An 18,219-nucleotide genomic window follows, 5' to 3' on the forward strand; every position below is an offset into this window, starting at 1 on the left:
GGTGAAGCAGGGCCAGTGAGGGGTCTGACCTGTGGAGAGTCCCGAGGACCAGGTCTGGAGGGCCACATGTGGCCAGCATGCCCAAGATTCCCTGTTTCTGGTTAAGATTGTGAAAATCGGCATTGGCTCAACTACTTCCAATGCAGCCTTCCCCAACCAGGTGCCCTCCAGATGTTGTTGGGAACACAATACCCATTTGTCTCCAACCATGCTGGCTAGGGAATGAGTCCAAAATACTCAGGGGGCACTAGGTTGGAGAAGGCTTAATGCTTTAATGGCCTGAAGCACCACCATCCCTTCATCTGCCAGAACACATTTGTTGGCCCAACTCACACATTTATACAGAAGCCGTCTTTAAGGCAGATGTTTTTCAGTTTTTCCTCTTTTGCTCCCCTGGCCAAAGGCCTCTCTGCCTATCTTATGCACCAGTGAACTGCTAAACCAGAAAACAGGTAAAGGAAACAAGGTGAAGCATACAGATTCCAGAAGAAAAAGGTCAGTTTTTAAAACTTTTTTTATTTTTAATTTTTTTTTAAAGTTTTTATTTTATATTATCTACAAAGTAAAAGTTTCCTCTTAACTTAAAAGTTACACCGCTGCCTTGCGACGGCGGCTTTCCCCCATCATCAAACATGATTTTATAAATAATAAATCCATATCTGCTTGACGATTAGAACTTGCTTTTTTTCAAACCTCTTTCAAGTTTAGTTAGAAGTAAAAGGTATTGATTTTCTTTTTATGTTCATTTAATTTCTTTTTTTTTAGTGAGAATAGCAGCAAGAATCACTCTCGTTACGTCTTTCTCTAGCTGATGAATTTGTGACTTTGAAGGGTTGCTTTAAAAAATAAATAGTTTTTTTCCAGTTTTATCTGCAAGCGGAAATGGGGCAGGGCTTTTTTTTTGTTTTCCTTTTTTGACACAACACATGGAATTATGGAATCGTCCCACAAGGGCTCTACATGCCTTTTGTTTCAGTCCGAATTTCTCCCACTGCAAAGTGAACTGTTAGCATTCCTATTGGATGTTACAAGGTTGTTGTTTTTTCCTCTTAGAAACAAAAATAAAGTGAAATACTAGATTTTGTTTTGATTTCTGTTTTTGTTTCTGTGCTTCCAAGTTGGTAGAAGCAGGAGAAGGAAGGTATTTGGCCTAAAAAAAAAAACAAAAGAAAGAAACAAAGAGAGATCCAGCCTCACAGTTACTCCAGGTCAGCTTTACAACTGCTGTTGATGGTGGGTTTGTACTGGAAAAAAGAGAAAGAGAGAGAGAGAGAAGAATGAGTTGAGATGAGGCATAAGATAAAGACCCCAAATCCTACCAAAGGCATTTTAAAAAGCGGCTCGGCTACTACAAGAGATGTCTCTCTCCGATAAACACTGCCGTGCCCTTTATCCACCTGCAACACATATTCTTGCTCATGGGCCAGGGTGGCAGGAGTGGGGAAGAGGAACGGAAAACACGACACGTGGAAAACCAGGTGGCGGGTGCTTTTAAAAAACGTGGCATGTGCACAGTGAAGGCTTTCTTAATAAGCATGAGCATGAACGGGTTTTGGAGCCTGACGGCTAGTCTGCCAAGGGCCAAGTGTAGGCAGCAACACCAAGGCTGCCATTTAAGGTGCTGGGAGAGGAAAGGCCAGGAGGTGGGAGGACTCACAACACAGCTGGGTGTATCCATGAAGCTGGGGTAGGGAACCTGTGGTCCTCCAGAGGCCCCTTGAACTACAAGTCCCCTGGCCCCTCATTCCTGGCTACCCTGGCTGGGGCTGATGGAGTCCAATGACATATGGAGGTCACAGGATCCTCACTCTGAAAAAAACTATTGAAGGCTTTTCACCAAAGCCAGACTAAACATCTTTCCTTCTGCAGTGTTGGATGGTAGGTTGAGAGGAGTTCCCTACCAGGACAGACTTTGCTCGTGTGCTCAAGACATCGATTCCATAAAACATATTTTGTTGCACTGTGCAAAATATGAGCAAGCCAGGGCTGAACTGATACTACCCTTGCTGGTACCTTTCCCGGGAAAACCAGAGGCTCACTATGTCAGGTTCCTATTGGAAGACCGGACAAATGCTAGAACGTTAGCAGTGGCAAAGTTTTTATCGGTGGTTGCAAGAACAAATGATCCCTATATTCTGAACAAAATGCTTGTTTAACCTGGAGGTAGGCTGTATGAATTGTGTATTGCTTTGTAACGATTTGTTGGGTCTCTGGACCGTAATAAAGATTGATGATGATGATTGGAAATAAAGACTGCTCCTGAAGGGAGTAAAGATTCAGTTGTGGGGAGAGAGGGCATTTTAAAAGCATTTGTTGTGCCTGTTCTGTGCTCCCCCTCTCTGTGCTCCCAAGCCCAGCCTCAACATCACACAACCTTCATCTTCTCTCCCTTATCCCCCCTCCGGGGACCTGCGGCGTCTCCCAAGCACACACTCCGCTCACCTGAAGGGTGCGTCATGTAGGGGAAGTGTGTCGCTGTTGAAACTGGAATGTGCTGTAGTGCACTTTGCGCAATGGCGGCTTGGGCCCCGCCGGGTGGTGGCTGGGTTGTCATGAGCATCATTGGAGCATGGGCAGTTGGGTGAGAAGGAGCCATTCCCGACTGCACATGGGCCTGAAATAAATTGAAATTGAAATACTTTATGGTCACTTGTACAACTTGTATACAGTGAGATTACACGAGCAACCCCCACTCAGCTCTCTTAGTCTTAATTCCCCTTGTTTAGTGAGGCACACACACCAAACATGAAAGTCAGTTGCCCTGTTACAGATAGGTAGCCGTGTTGGTCTGCCATAGTCAAAACAAAAAAAATTTTTCCTTCCAGTAGCACCTTAAAGACCAACTAAGTTAGTTCTTGGTATGAGCTTTCGTGTGCATGCACACTTCTTCAGAGCACACTGAAGAAGTGTGCATGCACACGAAAGCTCATACCAAGAACTAACTTAGTTGGTCTTTAAGTTGCCCTGTTGTTATCTTTTCATTCAGCAGCCTAACAGCCCACGTATAGAAGCTGTTCTTTACCCTGTTGGTGCGACTAATCGTGCTTCTATATCTTCTGACCAAGGGCAGGAGATCAAGAAAGTGCCGGCCAGGGTGTGAATCATCCCTGAGAATTTTCCTCACTCTCTTGAGGCAACATTCTTCCACAATGTCATCCAGTGGATTCACAGGGCAGCCCATAATATCATGTGCAGTATTCACCACCCTCTGTAGGCACTTCCTATCAGTTGATGTCAAACTAGCTCTTTAGTAGAAAGGCCACAAAGGGGAGGGGGCCCACAGCCAGCACCACAGGAATCCCAGAGATGGCACTAAAAGCGGGTTTGTTTCAGCAGGGGAGGGGGGAGGCTGGGACCCCACCGAACTCAGGCTATAGTTGAAAGGCTGAGGCCCAGCGCCGAGGGACTTGTGGCGGTTCCCTCGCTACGATAAGCCAAGTTACAGGGAACCAGGCAGAGAGGGCCTTCTCAGTAGTGGCACCTGCCCTGCGGAACGCCCTCCCACCAGATGTCAAAGAGAAAAATAACTACCAAACTTTTAGAAGACATCTGAAGGCAGCCCTGTTTAGGGAAGCTTTTAATGTTTAATAGGTTATTGTATTTTAAGTGTTCTGTTGGAAGCCGCCCAGAGTGGCTGGGGAAACCCAGCCAGATGGGCGGGGTATAAATAAATTATTATTATTATTATTATTATTATTATTATTACTACTATTATTATTATTATTATTATTATTATTATTAGGCTCCCCTCTCAGAGGAATACGACAGCCTTACCGCTAGAAACAGCACAAAATATGTTGTTAAGTAACCAGTTGGAGGGAGGCAGCACTTTGCTTGCCATTCACAGCTGGGGGAGACACATTTGGGGGGCAGAGCACAAAATCTAAGTGTACAGTTGAGGGAGGCTTCAGACTTCCCTGCAAAGGACCTTTTTCAGTGTTCAGGCCTCAGACCCAAAAGCTCGCTGACTTACCACCAATTCCATAGGAAGGATCTCTCTCACTAACTTCCTCAGGAAGGATACCACCCTCTGTGGCACTCAGAGCCCGCTTCCATAACAGGGGGCCAAGGACCACCCTTCAACCACCATGCCCAACCTTTTCAGCTTTAGCCAAGCAACTGCAGCAGCAGCAGCAGCGCCACTGTCTACCCTCTAGCACAAAAGGTGCACCATGTCATGCCCTGTTCTGCCTGCCTTCTAGAGGGAAGTACTCAAGTGACCATTTCTACCCTGGGCAACCCATAGTCCAGGGGTCCCTCGCTAGCACCTCCTGCTGGACAGAGATTATTCTGTCCATAAATACTCATCAGGCATTCTGAACGGCTCTTTGGTGCACAAGGGTGTGACACACACCCATGGCCTTCCCCGGATCAAAGCAGCCTGAGATTATAAGACCATGTTAATGAGAATTGGCTCCCCGCCCCCAGTCTTCTCCTCCCTGGAACAGAGAGCACTCTTTGGACCTCAGCCTACATCAATGTCTTACCTGGGGGACATGGGCCATGTGCGGTTGGTTGGTGTAGGCGGGCTGGACGTGGGAAGGATGAATGGCAAAGACCGTCTGTTGAGCTGCAGGGAAGCTGTTCTGAGGAGACTGTGTGCTTGAGCCTGGGGTCATGGAAGGAGGAGTTGGTGCAAGACCAGTGTGGTAGATGGCTGACTGCTGCTGGGCGTTTGTCAAGTGGAGAGCCTGGGCGGCCTGGTGCTGGTGGTGCTGAAGAAATCGTAAGCATAGCAATGGCTTGGCGATATTTACACTCAAACAGTGCTATTTTTCTAGAAAAAGAGGTGCCGGAACTCACCATGAACGCCTCCCTTGTTCTCTTATAATGGCAATGGCGCCCACCTGAGAAGTGCCGGAACTGAGCTCCGGTGAGTTCCGGCTGAAAAAAAGCATTGCCCTCAAAAACGCTTGTTCTGCTCTCAGGCTAGGCTGGGAATGCAAAATACAGTGCTTTGCCAGGGTTCCTTCCACCCTCATGGCAAACTGGCAACAGCAAGGAAACCGGGCTGGGAAGAGGCAAATTTCCCAGCAGCAAAAAAGTTGCATAATCCAACATGCGTGACATCCATGTTCACATTCAGCATTATGGGTTGAAGAACCTCAGGTGCATGCCTCACCCTTTACAATTCACCAGGGCAGCTCAGAGGTTCTGCCACGGATTCAAGCCACGCTCAGAGGAAGGAAAGATTCAGAGGCTGGGCTCTCTTTGGTGCTGCTAAACTTATGGAAGAACATCCTGACTGAAGCCTGCTAAACGTTATCACTATTCTGTTCTCGATGTTCCAAGCTGCTACTTCTTTTTGTGTTAAATAAACTAAAAGCAGATCATCATTTTTATGCTGCAATGGGTATTTTTCAGTGGCCAGAAGGCCCATGTACTTTATGAATTTATAAACAATGGTTTATTCTCTCAATTCCACTGAAAGGCCAGCTCCGTCAGACTTCGTCAACCTGATAGCAGCTGTTCCAACAGGCTGCCTCAGGGGGTGAGATGGGAGGCAGAGCTCGTTTCAGTAGCTCTAGTGAAAGGCCAGCTCCATCTTGTGCTTCCTGCTGCTGAAGAGTTTCCACTCCTGCAGACCACATTGGGGCCCAAGTGTGCTTTCGCCCTCTTCCCTCCCTGTCGCTTTTTGCTTTTGTGTTGTGTGTTTCAGACTGCAAGCTTGTGAGCAAGAACCTTTTCTTTAACGGACTGTACGTAAGCTGTGCCAGAGGCCTTTTTTAATGAAGAGCAGGGTACAGATACTCTTGGATAAAGAAAGAACATTTGTATTTTACTCATAAATACAAGTGCCGTGGGACCTTTTAAGAAATAGTTGTTTAAGAAGTGTAGCTATCTGCCTAAACTTTCTGACTTGCATTAAGCTTGCATCCATCAGGATGGCTAATCCCAGTTGCTAGCTTCTTTTCCAGTGGAAAATAGTAGCCTCCAGTGTGCAATGAACTAGTGATATGGTTCCTACCATGACAGCATGCTGGCCAGAGCAGTCAGCTCTGGTTGCACAGTCTCCAGGCAATGAATGCAGGGTCTCAAAGGCAATTGGCCCAAACAACGGCATAGCAGGAACCTGTTGCCACACAGATGGCCAGTCGTAGCGCTTACCTGCACTGGGCTGGGAGCTGGGTGGTTTCCCCCATGTTGACTCTGCTGCTGCCCTGTGGGCGTGGCAGAAGGCTGTGGGTGCGGCGGGTGCGGATGCAGGGTGGCACTGGGATGGGCATACTGCTGAGCAAGGGAACCAGTGGAAACTAGGAAGAAAAGAGGGGAAAGGAAATTGAGAACGGATGCCAAGCTGAGTCAGCACATAGGACTCCCCCAACTCTGGGCGTCTCCCTTTTAAATAGCTGCTTTCCTTTCCTTCATTTAGAAACAATACAAATGCCAGCCACCTGGGACTTGCCCTCGACTCAACATCACTTTTGCAGCTTGCAGAGCACATTCTTTAAAACCTACATGGTTGCGGGGGAAAGTTTGAGGGTGCATGAGGACTGTGTAGAAGTGAAAAGCCAGGCTCAGTGAGAGTTGAGAGGCTTTTCAATCCTCTCCTGCTGAAAATGGCCATTTGGCTCCAGGCTTCCTCTAACCTTAAGCTCTTGTCACAAAAGTCAAATTTATTTGGGTCAGGGTGGGAAAGCGCACACACGCACACGCACACACACACCTGGCTCCAGTCACAGAACTGTGTTTCATACTTCATGCAGCATTTGGGTTCCCTAGCATACAAGTCTGGCCATGGACCAGGGAGGGGAAACCTGTGGGGCCCTCCAGATGTTGCAGGACTCAACTCCCATCAGGCCCAGCCAGCATGGCTAGTAGCCAGCAACATCTGGACAGCCACAGGTTCCCCATCCTTGCCTTAAAACTCTTCATTTCCTCTTCAAACCCACAGAGAAGAAATGGGACTTGCTGGTGATCTCTTTTCAGTCCAAAATAGATTATCTTGCTGGCAGGAACTGGAGGAATTAGCTCAGGGCAGTCACATTCAGAGCTCAGAGAAGCATGTCCAAAGTTTACTGTAGACAAGATGGGGACCCAGAACCTGCACCCAAGTTTTAAAATCTGCCTTTACAGCTCCCATAGCAGATGCAAAAGGAAGATACATCACCACCTGCCTTTCACAGGATAGATAAGCTACATAATTAGTTCCTTTGCCCCCTGCCATAAATGGGAACAGCAGGGTAAGATGGCACTTAGTTCTTTGCAAACTGCAATATGTCAGCAAGAGGAAGGAGGAAACAGAAACAAGAGCAAATGCTTTGGGATAAGGGAAGGATAATGTGTAGAAGTTGCAAGTTGCAACTGTAATCCTAAAAGGGAGAGGGGTGGTGGATAGTCAAGGCAGTAGGAAATGAAGAAAGGCAGGGAGGGGAGGGAAAGGCCAACCAAATCAAACACCCACTTAGATGATGTTGGGAAGAGTCAGTGCTTTAAGTGTGAAAACTGCCTGAAGGTAAACATAACCACAATTAGACGGCAAAAGAGACCTTCATTTGAATTAGAGGAAGCAAATGTAAACAGATGTTACAGACAGACAGCGGGCTCCATTTTGCAAAGGAAGATCTATTAAAGGAAATTGACTTGTTGAAAGAGTTTCAGTGCACCAAACCAATGTGGTTGCCTTACAGCCCTCTGACCAAATGGAACAGGTCAGCAGCAGATTCCTGGGACAACTCCATACCCAAAAGACACAGAGCTCCTGATTTCTGCTGTGCCGTAAAGAGGAGCGCCCTCCTTCTCCAGCTGACAGCTCTGGCTGTGTAGGTCATTCTGTCACAATGGATCTTTGCATTCACTCAAATACATAAAAGGGAATCAGCGCTTCGATTAAAAGATCCAGGGGCCTTTGTGACCACAACTGTCCTGCAAAATCCAACACTGAATTTCATTCAGCTCAACCTCAGGCTTTTTCGAAGTTTTCTAGCTCTTGTGGTTAAAGCAAACTTTCAGCATTCTGTCTGCAAGGGTTCATAGATGGGTTAGACCCTCCAGGGGTCACAATTCCAGCTCTTTGGGGAATGTCTTGCCCTGTAAATTCCAATCTTGCCCTTTCAGATTTCTTCTCCCATCCCCTAAAAGTCTGAATCTTCCTTTCCCAAATCTCTGACCAACCAATTCTGTACCCTTTATTGTGGACCACTGCAAAGTAGACAACCCTTCCTTCACAGGGCAGTAGACCATGTTGGTTTCAAGGAAATGTAAGGAGGAAATAAACACGTCAACCAAGTCTCTACATAACTGGACTTATTTTTACTCTTTTCACCTAGTGCTGGCTGTCATCTTAACTTCTCCGTTATGATAATCTTCCTCAGACAATTTCATCCTTTACATGTCTCCTGAGTCCATTGGTTTCTCAATGACAGAAAAGCTTTTCCTAATTCTGAGTAGGTTTGGTGCAAAGACATCTGTTCAACAAGCCTATTCTCCAACAGATTCTTTCAAAGTCGTTTACTGTGCAAATCAAAGTTAGTACAAAAACCCCAACTCACTGGCAAAGTAGAAAGAAGGACCTGTCTCCTTGCTGTAGGGTATTTTGGGACATGCTGAATTTGGGAAATAGAAAGGGAAATTAGCCGTGTGCCACAAGATGAGAGCACCACTTCCAGTCTTCTGGAAAGGTTAAGTCAATCATTGTTTTCATGCACAAACCAATTTGCAATTAAAAAAAAAAAGTTAAAGAGATATTCAATCACACATACAATCTTCAGCTGGTGTTCATCAATTTTAAAATGTCCACTATTTTAAAGTATTTTACATTCCATTAACTAACCACAGCATGAAGAATAAGGATTAAAAGTGCTTTGACTGATTTTCAATGGAGAGAAAAACACCAGTTACAATCCCAGAAAACTGGATTTCCCCAAGATGCAGAGCCCCAGTTCCCCAATTATTGCTTAGTTCAGCATACTAATTTGTTTATTTATTTTTTAGCAGAGACAGGAAACTAGATAGCTTAGAGAGAGAATAAGACACAGAAAAATACTGGATAAAATACAAAGCAAAATCAGGATCAAGCTGGTGAATAAACATTATCTTGGTTTACCAGACTTTTGAAACAAGTCTTTCCATCTTAACAGAAGTTCGGCAATTAGCAACTGCTGACATATACACACGTTTATATGAAGGTTAATAGAATGAATTCCTATTCAGTCTCTTTGCTAGATGTAGTTTCATAGAGCACTAGAGGTGCTACAAATCAATGCAGCGTTCCGATTACAGTTTTGCTATGTCTTTAGAGAACTGGCCAAAGGGAACAGCATACCTCCACTTAACATTTATTCAGTATTTCACATACATTCCCTCAGTAATCTCTACAACAAACCTGTGAGACAGGAGAGTACTGGCATACCTATGATTCAGACGGAGAGGGACGCTGAGATTGAAAAGTGAACACCAATACATTTGTGCTGAAGTTTGAACCAAGGACTTTTGATGATGATGGTTTATTTATACTGCCCTTCATCTGAGGATCACAAATCGGTTTACAATAACTTCCTTTCTTTGCTACAGGTAGCTAAGTTGGTGCAAGCCAGACAAGAAAATCCAACCAGTCACTAACACTTCTGATGATTTAAGCTTCCAAGGACCACCACCTTATACTAAAAGAAAAATATCAGGAAATTTCTTAACAAAAACCACTGAGCACTAAGTATTTGGATTCATCCTGGTAAAAAAAGTGGCTGCAAGGTGACAAACTGGAAACAGTGGTCATGTTCAGACGATTGTATCTCGGTTTAATAAGCCAAGATGTGAATGAGCCTTCTGCCTCCAGCCCCATCGTTTGAAGCTGGCTTCATTCCAAAGCTGAGTATAATGTAAAGCACTGAGAGATCTTCTGTCAAGTAAGCAATATAGAAAGTTTGAAAATAAATGTGTTTCCCAGTTTGGATGAAATAGGAAACTACATTTAGCAGAAGACTTCTTGGTATGTTTGCTCATGCAAAAAGGAGAAACTGAGTGGCTGTGTGCCTGGGCTCATTCATCTCTTGGCCAATGGGCTCATGCGTCCATGAAGGCAAAAGGCCCAAACAGGTCAGTTTGCTTCCAGGTCAGCTGCAGCAAACAGGTTAGAGGGCAAGGCCGGTCAGCTGGGCCTGGGAAAGCTCACTCACAGCATCCAGTGGTCAGCAGGGGCATCTCTGTGTTAGAAATGATAACATGGCACTTCAAAGCAGCCAGCTGAAACCCCCAAGTTACTCTTGGGTGACAAATCTCAAGACCTGCCTCACACATGAAGGGGAAGAACAGGAGAACCCATTCTGGAGATTTAATAGCTACACAGTGGCTGCCTGGAGAGTTCTACGGAGGCCTTCCCACTTTTATTAACATTTAGAGTCTGTTTATCCAGCTTACTATTGTCTACAGAGACTGGTAGATCTTGATGGTCTTAGGGTTCCCCCCCCCCTCTACTCTGCTCTGCCTGCAGATACCAGGAATGGAACCTTCTACATACAAGGCAGGTGCTTGGCCACTAAGCCACAGTCCTTTCCTCGAAAAGGAGAACCCATAAATTCACTGCAAAGCAAGGACAACCTTGGTGTTCCTATGACTAGTTGAGTGACCTGGCTGACTAGACACAGCAGTGGAGGTTTCTCCTCAACTTTTCCCTTTCCCCCTCCAAACAAAAAGGGGCAGAAGAATTAAGCTGTGAGTCCTCCTGTGTGGTCCAGCATAACAACACAGCCCTTTAGTGGCTGCCCCAAAGAATATTAGCATAATCTCTGAATCCCCAAAATGCCTCAGTTACCTACTCAAAAGCAGCAAAATGGGCACAATCCCACATTGCAACATGAGCACTCTTAACGCTCAGCATCACTTAATGCCATCAGCCCACAAGGAAGTCATCCTTGGTTTACAGGAAGCCATCAGTGTGCAAAACCCACACTTGGTGATACCCCCAAGCCAGAAGGGGCCTCGTATCGGGGAGGCAAAAGACAGACACATCTCAATTCATGCTGAGGAATCAACTGAGCACTGCAGGCACATAACCTAAACACTGCCCCAGAACAGGAAATTTGCGCCCAAAACAGTGCCTGTGTGAATGGAGGCCATGCCTCAAATCCTTGGCACAAATTCTGAGCGCCAACTGAGAGCAGAGTTAGGTGCTAAGAATCCCCTACCAATACAAAATGGTTCATGTCTGCAGAATAGTAGTACATTTGAATGGACACAGCAGCACTACAAATATTTGCTCTGCGGGACTTAATGATGCACACTAGCTCAGTCACACGTGCAAGTGGACACATACATAAGTTAATTGGTCCCCAGTGATAAATAAGAGCCCTTTAAAAGGCTGCTGGTGGCAGCATATGGAAAAATTGTGATATGCTGTTTTATAAGAGGTATCTGGGACAGAAAAGTCAGCTGTTCATGCTTTACAATTGCATTTCATTCTCCCAATCTCTCTTTACTATACCGGTATCCAAACGGGTTTCAGTCAATTTCAAAACACAGAGCGTCCCAGTTCTCTCGGCAAGCCACTAAAAATGAGATCCTTCAAAGTTTCAAAAGAGAACTCATTAAAAAGTGTCCTACCATACATCGTGTGGGTCTGCTCGTGCGCACCGTACTGCGTAGCGGTGGAAGAAACTAAGCCGGGCTGCGGGTGTGCTGGTGGTGCCATCATCCGGGCATTGCCTTGTATTACAGGGCTATAGACGTGGGGGTGCTGCATTACGCATGAGAAAGAGAACGAGTAAGTCCCTGCAGGTACTTTCACAGGTACAAAATGCCTTTCTTCAAGTTAGTCAGAGACGCCCAGTTATACTAGCAGACTTGGCTGGATTTAGAGGAAGACTCAGGATCCACCATCGTTCTCCTCTGCAGCAGCTTTCCCAGCCCCTCCTATTATGGCACACAGGCATCTTAACATTACAGCACTAAGGTGAAATTATGCCATTAGATAACCTAAAGCTTTCACGTGCCAATAGATCTAGGCAAGACTGCAGTAAACATCCAGGTCTCTGAGTCTGTTCCATCACTCAGCTGTCAATCCTGTCCACATGGAAGGTGGCCTGCACACACACACCCCTCAAACATGCACACAGGGCATCATGTGACAATGGCCCTGGATGTATCACCATAGGCAGTACGTAGCTCTTTTTGAAGTGCTATGCAAGCGCTGCATCACCACTTATGCAGCGTGGCAAAATACACATTCTAATCCCACCGTTCAAGCTGCAAAGAGCTCAGCTGAAGGCATACCTGAGACTGGTAATGCGGCACATGTTGAACGAGAGGTTGGTTGGAGAACTGCTGGGGGCTGTAGGCGACGTACTGCGTTGAATAAGCCGGTGGCGTAGCAACAATAGGAGCCCCGGCAGCAGAGGCAGGGTGCATCATGGTGTTTTGATGGTGCTGGTCTTGCCGCTGCTGGGGCATATTTGATACTGCAAAAGAAGGGGAAAGGGCACATTATGAAAGCACCTCCCCCTAAAATAAACCTGTGCCTACATTTCTACGTACAGCTAGGTACAATGGCAACCACAAGGAAGCCAAACGCAGATGAGGAATCAGCTGCTGGTAGGGTTCAAGAATCTCACCCCGTGAGCAGGCTTTAAGGCAACAGGAGAGAGAGGTCAGCTCAGAGTAGGCTGGGCTATCATTCAGGCAGAAAGAAGGCATCACAGAAAGACTATCCAAGCATTAGCCGATATATACTGGAACACTGCTCTGGTGCAACAAAAATATTTTACTTTTAAAATGTTTAACTTCCTTCCTGTGGAGAGATGGGCAGAGACAACCCATACAAGGTTCACATTCCTCCCATACAGAAGAATGGCATAATTATTATTTTTTCTATGGTTAATTTTTTTCTCCCTAAGACCAACAGAGCCCATAACAAAAGTAAAATCCTGTTAAAACACAGCACTCTGATGTCAGGGAGGAGCTTTCAGAATCAGTAGCTTTGTGCCCAACTGTATGCATAAAAGTTTCCTTCAGCTAAAAGCCGAACAGAAGAAACAAGCCTCTGGCGTGGAAAGTCAGTATGTTGCTTCTGCTCATCGTTAGGTACAGGAGCTAATCAAACACTCTTTCAGTACCTTCGTATGCATGTTACTGAGGGGTAAGTTGCGCACTGTGTTCAGCAGGGTGTACTTCTAGGAAAGTGTGGATAGGATCTTTCAGCCTTAAAAGCACCCATTCAAGTATTTCGAACTAGAGCCAAGACACTAGGCCAGGGGTCAGCAAACTTTTTCAGCAGGGGGCCGGTCCACTGTCCCTCAGACCTTGTGGGGGGGTCAGACTATATTGGGGGGGGGTGAACAAATTCCTATGTCCCACAAATAACCCAGAGGTGCATTTCAAATAAAAGAACACATTCTACTCATGGAGAAACATCAGGCAGGCCCCACAAATAACCCAGAGATGCATTTTAAATAAAAGGACACATTCTACTCATGTAAAAACACGCTGATTCCCGGACTGTACGTGGGCCGCATTTAGAAGGTGACTGGGCCAGATCCGCCCCCCCGGGCCTTAGTTTGCCTACCCATGCACCAGGCCCTATGCTGCTATAAACTTTGTCTGCTCAGTGCTGCAAAATCCAAGAAACAAGAGGACACATGAGGAGGAGGAGGAGGAGGAGGAGGAGGAAGAGGAAGAGGAAGAGGAAGAGGAAGAGGAAGAGGAGGAGGAGGAGGAGGAGGAGGAAGAGGAGGCTTGGTAAGGGGGTTGCACAGAAAGGCAGGTTGCTAATTCATAAGCAAAGTAAATGTAACAGAACAATGAGCAAGGCATGTTAGTTATTCTACATGCAAGCTACGTACAAGAGCATGCAATACTGTATTATTCTCACCTTTACCTGCTCTATAGGTCTTGGCCTGGTTGACTGGCATAGGCGTCATGGGAATGGGGTACAAAGGCTGAAAAATAACATGGCCGACAATTAGAGGAAGACACGCGTGCACACCACGCATCATATATATATTTCTCCTCTCTGGATGCAAGTCATGCGTGGTGGCCTGCTCCCCACTGGGTTCTCAGCAGATATGCACATCACACTTTTACCAACGAACATTTGATTATGGGTGCTACTGTGTGCTTATTGTCTTGTGCTGAACCTCACCAACCAACCCAAGAGGTGCCCACAAAGGATTCCTTGCAATGCTCAGAGGATCCTGGGGTGGAACTCTCCAAAGGTTAGTTTTAGGAACCAACCATGGCTATCTGCAGCAGCAGAACCAACACCTCTTGACTGTCACCATTCCTTATGGAGCCCAAACAGCATCACCGGCAGACAAGAGGGAGGTATTGGGGGAACCCAAAAGTTGCACACACAAAAAAGCTAAGTGGAGGTGCTAACTGTTGGGGGTGGGGAAGAGGGGGAACCACCTGAGTGGGAGGATTGAACTTATCTTGAACAGGAGCACGTCACATTTGCCTTGAATGCTAATATAGCTTCCCTCAGGCTTGATTTAGATGGTTTGTAGTCAAGAGTTTTATCTACAATTTCCATGCTCCAGTGTTAACCAGAAACTATGGTGTAACAAAACCTTGAATTGTTCCATTTCAGTGAGAGAGAGACAGGAGGAGGGAAAGCATTGGCACCATGGTCATTCTCTTTAGGCAGCTACTTTTATATCTGAACCAGGCTTGAAAGAACATTAGCAGTGCCACGATGTACAAGCTTGGTTGAAGTCAAGAGGCAGGTGAAAATAGCTTGGGTGGGAGGGAACGGGATCAAAATACTTGTTAGAAACGTGACTAAAAATAAATGCCTTGCTTTAAAGTGATCCCCATATACCAACCACTGAAGACAAATTGGCACCACTAGAGATAATTTTGGAACGCTGTGGCAGCCAGAAAGAGCACAATGCATTCTACTGAGATGAACTAAAAGTTCTTTGAACTCTGGTCTCTTATTAGTAAAGTGAAAAACACACTGTTTAATCAATTAGGCTATTAGAAGATTTCATCATCATTGCAGGTCATGGACAAAATCAAGTATCAGATAAAACTGGACCCAAAGTAAAAATAAATAAACAAACCAAGGTATGTACAGGGAATCAATATGCTTAAAATGCACATCTTATCATATACACTCATCGTTTCTGACATTTGTTGTAATAATTTTCTTGTGGCCACAGCAAATACTCTTCTCTCAGTTGTGCAGAAGGGTAAGAACAGTTGGCTAACTAAATAGTTGGCCAGTCCCTCCAACAAGGATCTCCTCTTGGGAGAGTTTACATTTCACAAATAGAGTACACAAGGACAAATGCTCTCAGTCACATGAGCTCTGCAAATACAAAGTTACTGATCTGATGGGATCTTCTTTCAAGACAATGAGTAGGCCCCTGCATACATTTCAAGGTAGCCTTCAAGCTTATAAAGGTAAAGGGAACCCTGACCATTAGGTCCAGTCGTGGCCGACTCTGGGGTTGCGGCGCTCATCTCGCTTTATTGGCCAACGGAGCCGGCATACAGCTTCCGGGTCATGTGGCCAGCATGACTAAGCCACTTCTGGCGAACCAGAGCAGCACATGGAAACGCCATTTACCTTCCCGCTGGAGCGGTACCTATTTATCTACTTGCACTTTGACGTGCTTTCGAACTGCTAGGTTGGCAGGAGCAGGGACCGAGCAACGGGAGCTCACCCCGTTACGGGGATTCGAACCGCTGACCTTCTGATCGGCAAGTTCTAGGCCCTGTGGCCACCCGCGTCCCTTTTCAAGCTAGTAGAGGTACTCAATATTTTTAAGTGCCAAGAAAGGGTACTATGTAGTGCTGAAAACAAAGTGGCCCAGCCTCTTTTCAGAAGGTAGAAATGCACATCACTTTGGCAAACAAAGGTATCCAAGTCCAAATTTGAGCAGGTAACATTAATGAGGGGGGCATTTATATGGGAGAGGGGCTTCTTAATCTTTTCCTTATTCACCGATCCACACACACACACACACACACACACACACACACACACCATCTCCCATATGCAAACACAAAGAACTCTCACATGCTTCATGCCCTGTTGTGCCTTTCACACTCCAAAGCAGTGACAAGTTGTTATCCACACTCAATGCAGCAAGTATAAGCTTGTCGCATTAAAGCCTTTGCCGCTTTACCTGAACACCTGGACTCACGGGAACAGGGTACATCATATTTGGTGCGAAACAAACAGACTGGGTGTACACCGGAGTGGGCTGCTGATGGCCCACCATGGAAGGGCTGGGCTGGGCCTGCGGACGGGGTGACGTTGGTGTGGTGGAAGGCTTGGGCTGCCAAAAACATAAGGAAAAACGGAATAGCTGAGCTGTTAAGTAGGCACTGAACAGTTTGATCAAGCGTGCATCAACATGCCCCATGGACTTTTCCCAGCGAGCTCTCGTTATGGCTGGTTAAAGCAGGAAAACAAACAATGCAGTGACTGCTTCTAATGGGTGGCACATAAAGAAATGCAGCTTCGGATAAGCAGAGAATGAGGACAGCGATACCTCTTAAGACTCACCTGAGCAAATGATCGAGGGTTGAACTCCTTTGCGTTAGGGTTCAGTGTTGATTTTCTAACTTGTCTATGGAAAGGTGGGGGCAAACACAAGAAAGATGCATGTCAGATTGGACTTCCCACCATGATAGTTCATTTCTCTCAGATAAGAGCTGAATATCCAGGGATGGATATCTACTAGTGGAGGAAGACTTGTAGAGGCTTCAAACCTGCGCTGTGTGCATTGGGCACGAGTGGCAGGGAGTTGTCCTCTGCGCGTAGGACGTTCTATTGCTGAGGATGCACGACACAACTAAAAATCTATCAAAATGTAACACGTTCTATTGAAGGGGGAGCTGCCACCAAAGAGGAAAGTAAGGACAGGAAAAAGACGTTCATTGCAAGGTTTTAACTAGAAAACACTCCAACACCGCTATTTCCTTGACCTTAGGCTGTTCCTTTTTTCTGAGACTGAAGGGCTGCAGCAGGGGAGGCTAACCTTTGGCCCTCTAGATGTCGCTGGACTATTAACCCCCATCATCTCTAACTATCGTCCATGCTAGCTGGGGATGATGGGAGGTGGAGTCAACAACATCTGGAAGGCAATGTGTTAGTCATCCCTGAACTAGACCACTGGGGGAGGGGCAGCTGCAGATCAACAACATAGTGAGAACTCTTAGCATGATGCCTTGACACATACTTGGAGGCCTGCAACCAAAGCTTATTAGCAGTCAGTGTTATAGTTGGGCTTCTTGCAGCTCTTTGCAGGCTCAAGGTCTTCTACTAGCTACTAGAACGGACAGATTGCAGCCAGAACAGAACCACTGAGAAGGCACAAGGTCTCCTTGCAGCAATCAAAACTGGAAGGTCTGCTTGTGGCAATAGAGGCCATAGATAAGCTGTTGCGAAGACATCCTCCTGCCAGCAGCAGCTCTAGGAGCAGCTGTTGCTAGTTTAAAAATGCACCTACCCTCATTGAGAAGGCCCAGAAGCCTGTTGCAGAGTGTGAGAAGGCCCAGCTGCTACCCAGAGAGCTCTGCTGACAAGTCCTGGATCCCGAGCTGCAGCCCTTGCTGCACGAAGATATTAGAGGCTCAGGGTCAAAAATAATATCCCGGGGGGGAACCAAAATCCCTAACCTCCTTTGGCTCAGATGGGGCCAAATACTATTTGGCTCCTCCCATCCCAGAAGTCAGTCTCTCCCTCTCTCTCTTTCACACAAACACACCTCTTATGGGACCTGAATTTGCTAATAGTCCTCTTCTCTCTCCATGTTCCCTTTTGGATCATGTCTATTAAAATTCGAAGTTTTTCCTTTACAATCAAGTGGTATATGACTCTTATGAAATAAAATTAATAAATGAAAATAGCCTGCAAACCAAAGGTTGCTATCCTGTGGTCATCCGGATATTGTTACGACAATTCCCATCACCCCTGACTATTAGCTATGTTGGCTGGGAGCCCAGCAAAATCTGCACAGTCCCAAGTTAGCTGCTGTCTAAAACTGTGAGAAACCTTGAACGTATCAGCAGAAAGGCAATATACAAATTTAGTAAATACCGTATTTTTTGCTCTAAAAGACTCACTTTTTCCCTCCTATAAAGTAAGGGGAAATGTGTGTGCGTCTTATGGAGCGAATGCAGGCTGCACAGCTATCCCAGAAGCTAGAACAGCAAGAGGGATTGCTGCTTTCACTGCGCAACGATCCCTCTTGCTGTTCTGGCTTCTGAGATTCAGAATTTTTTTTTCTTGTTTTCCTCCTCCAAAAACTAGGTGCATCTTGTGGTCTGGTGCGT

At 46.0% G+C, this 18,219-nt stretch overlaps 1 protein-coding gene across 11 annotated transcripts in view; it reads right to left on the reverse strand.

The window, feature by feature from the left end:
• Positions 1 to 496: 496 nt before the first annotated feature.
• Positions 497 to 18,219, reverse strand: part of ATXN2 (ataxin 2) — a gene marked incomplete at its 5' end in the record, with an annotated part of 61,412 nt that continues 43,689 nt past the window's right edge. For 5 of the 11 annotated variants that reach the window (XM_083629279.1, XM_083629276.1, XM_083629277.1 and 2 more), the window contains 10 exons: positions 497 to 1,244; positions 2,443 to 2,614; positions 4,488 to 4,715; positions 6,109 to 6,254; positions 8,493 to 8,546; positions 11,539 to 11,671; positions 12,208 to 12,392; positions 13,802 to 13,868; positions 16,065 to 16,217; positions 16,448 to 16,511. In XM_083629279.1, the coding sequence (XP_083485405.1) occupies positions 1,216 to 1,244; positions 2,443 to 2,614; positions 4,488 to 4,715; positions 6,109 to 6,254; positions 8,493 to 8,546; positions 11,539 to 11,671; positions 12,208 to 12,392; positions 13,802 to 13,868; positions 16,065 to 16,217; positions 16,448 to 16,511 (1,231 nt within the window). In that variant the 3' untranslated portion in view covers positions 497 to 1,215. The remainder of the gene's footprint in view (positions 1,245 to 2,442; positions 2,615 to 4,487; positions 4,716 to 6,108; positions 6,255 to 8,492; positions 8,547 to 11,538; positions 11,672 to 12,207; positions 12,393 to 13,801; positions 13,869 to 16,064; positions 16,218 to 16,447; positions 16,512 to 18,219) is intronic. The other 6 variants (XM_083629281.1, XM_083629280.1, XM_083629285.1 and 3 more) reach the window with 3 other exon arrangements.

The sequence above is a fragment of the Podarcis filfolensis genome (genome assembly GCF_964270895.1).
Source record: "Podarcis filfolensis genome assembly, chromosome: 8".
Classification (NCBI taxonomy): domain Eukaryota; kingdom Metazoa; phylum Chordata; class Lepidosauria; order Squamata; family Lacertidae; genus Podarcis; species Podarcis filfolensis.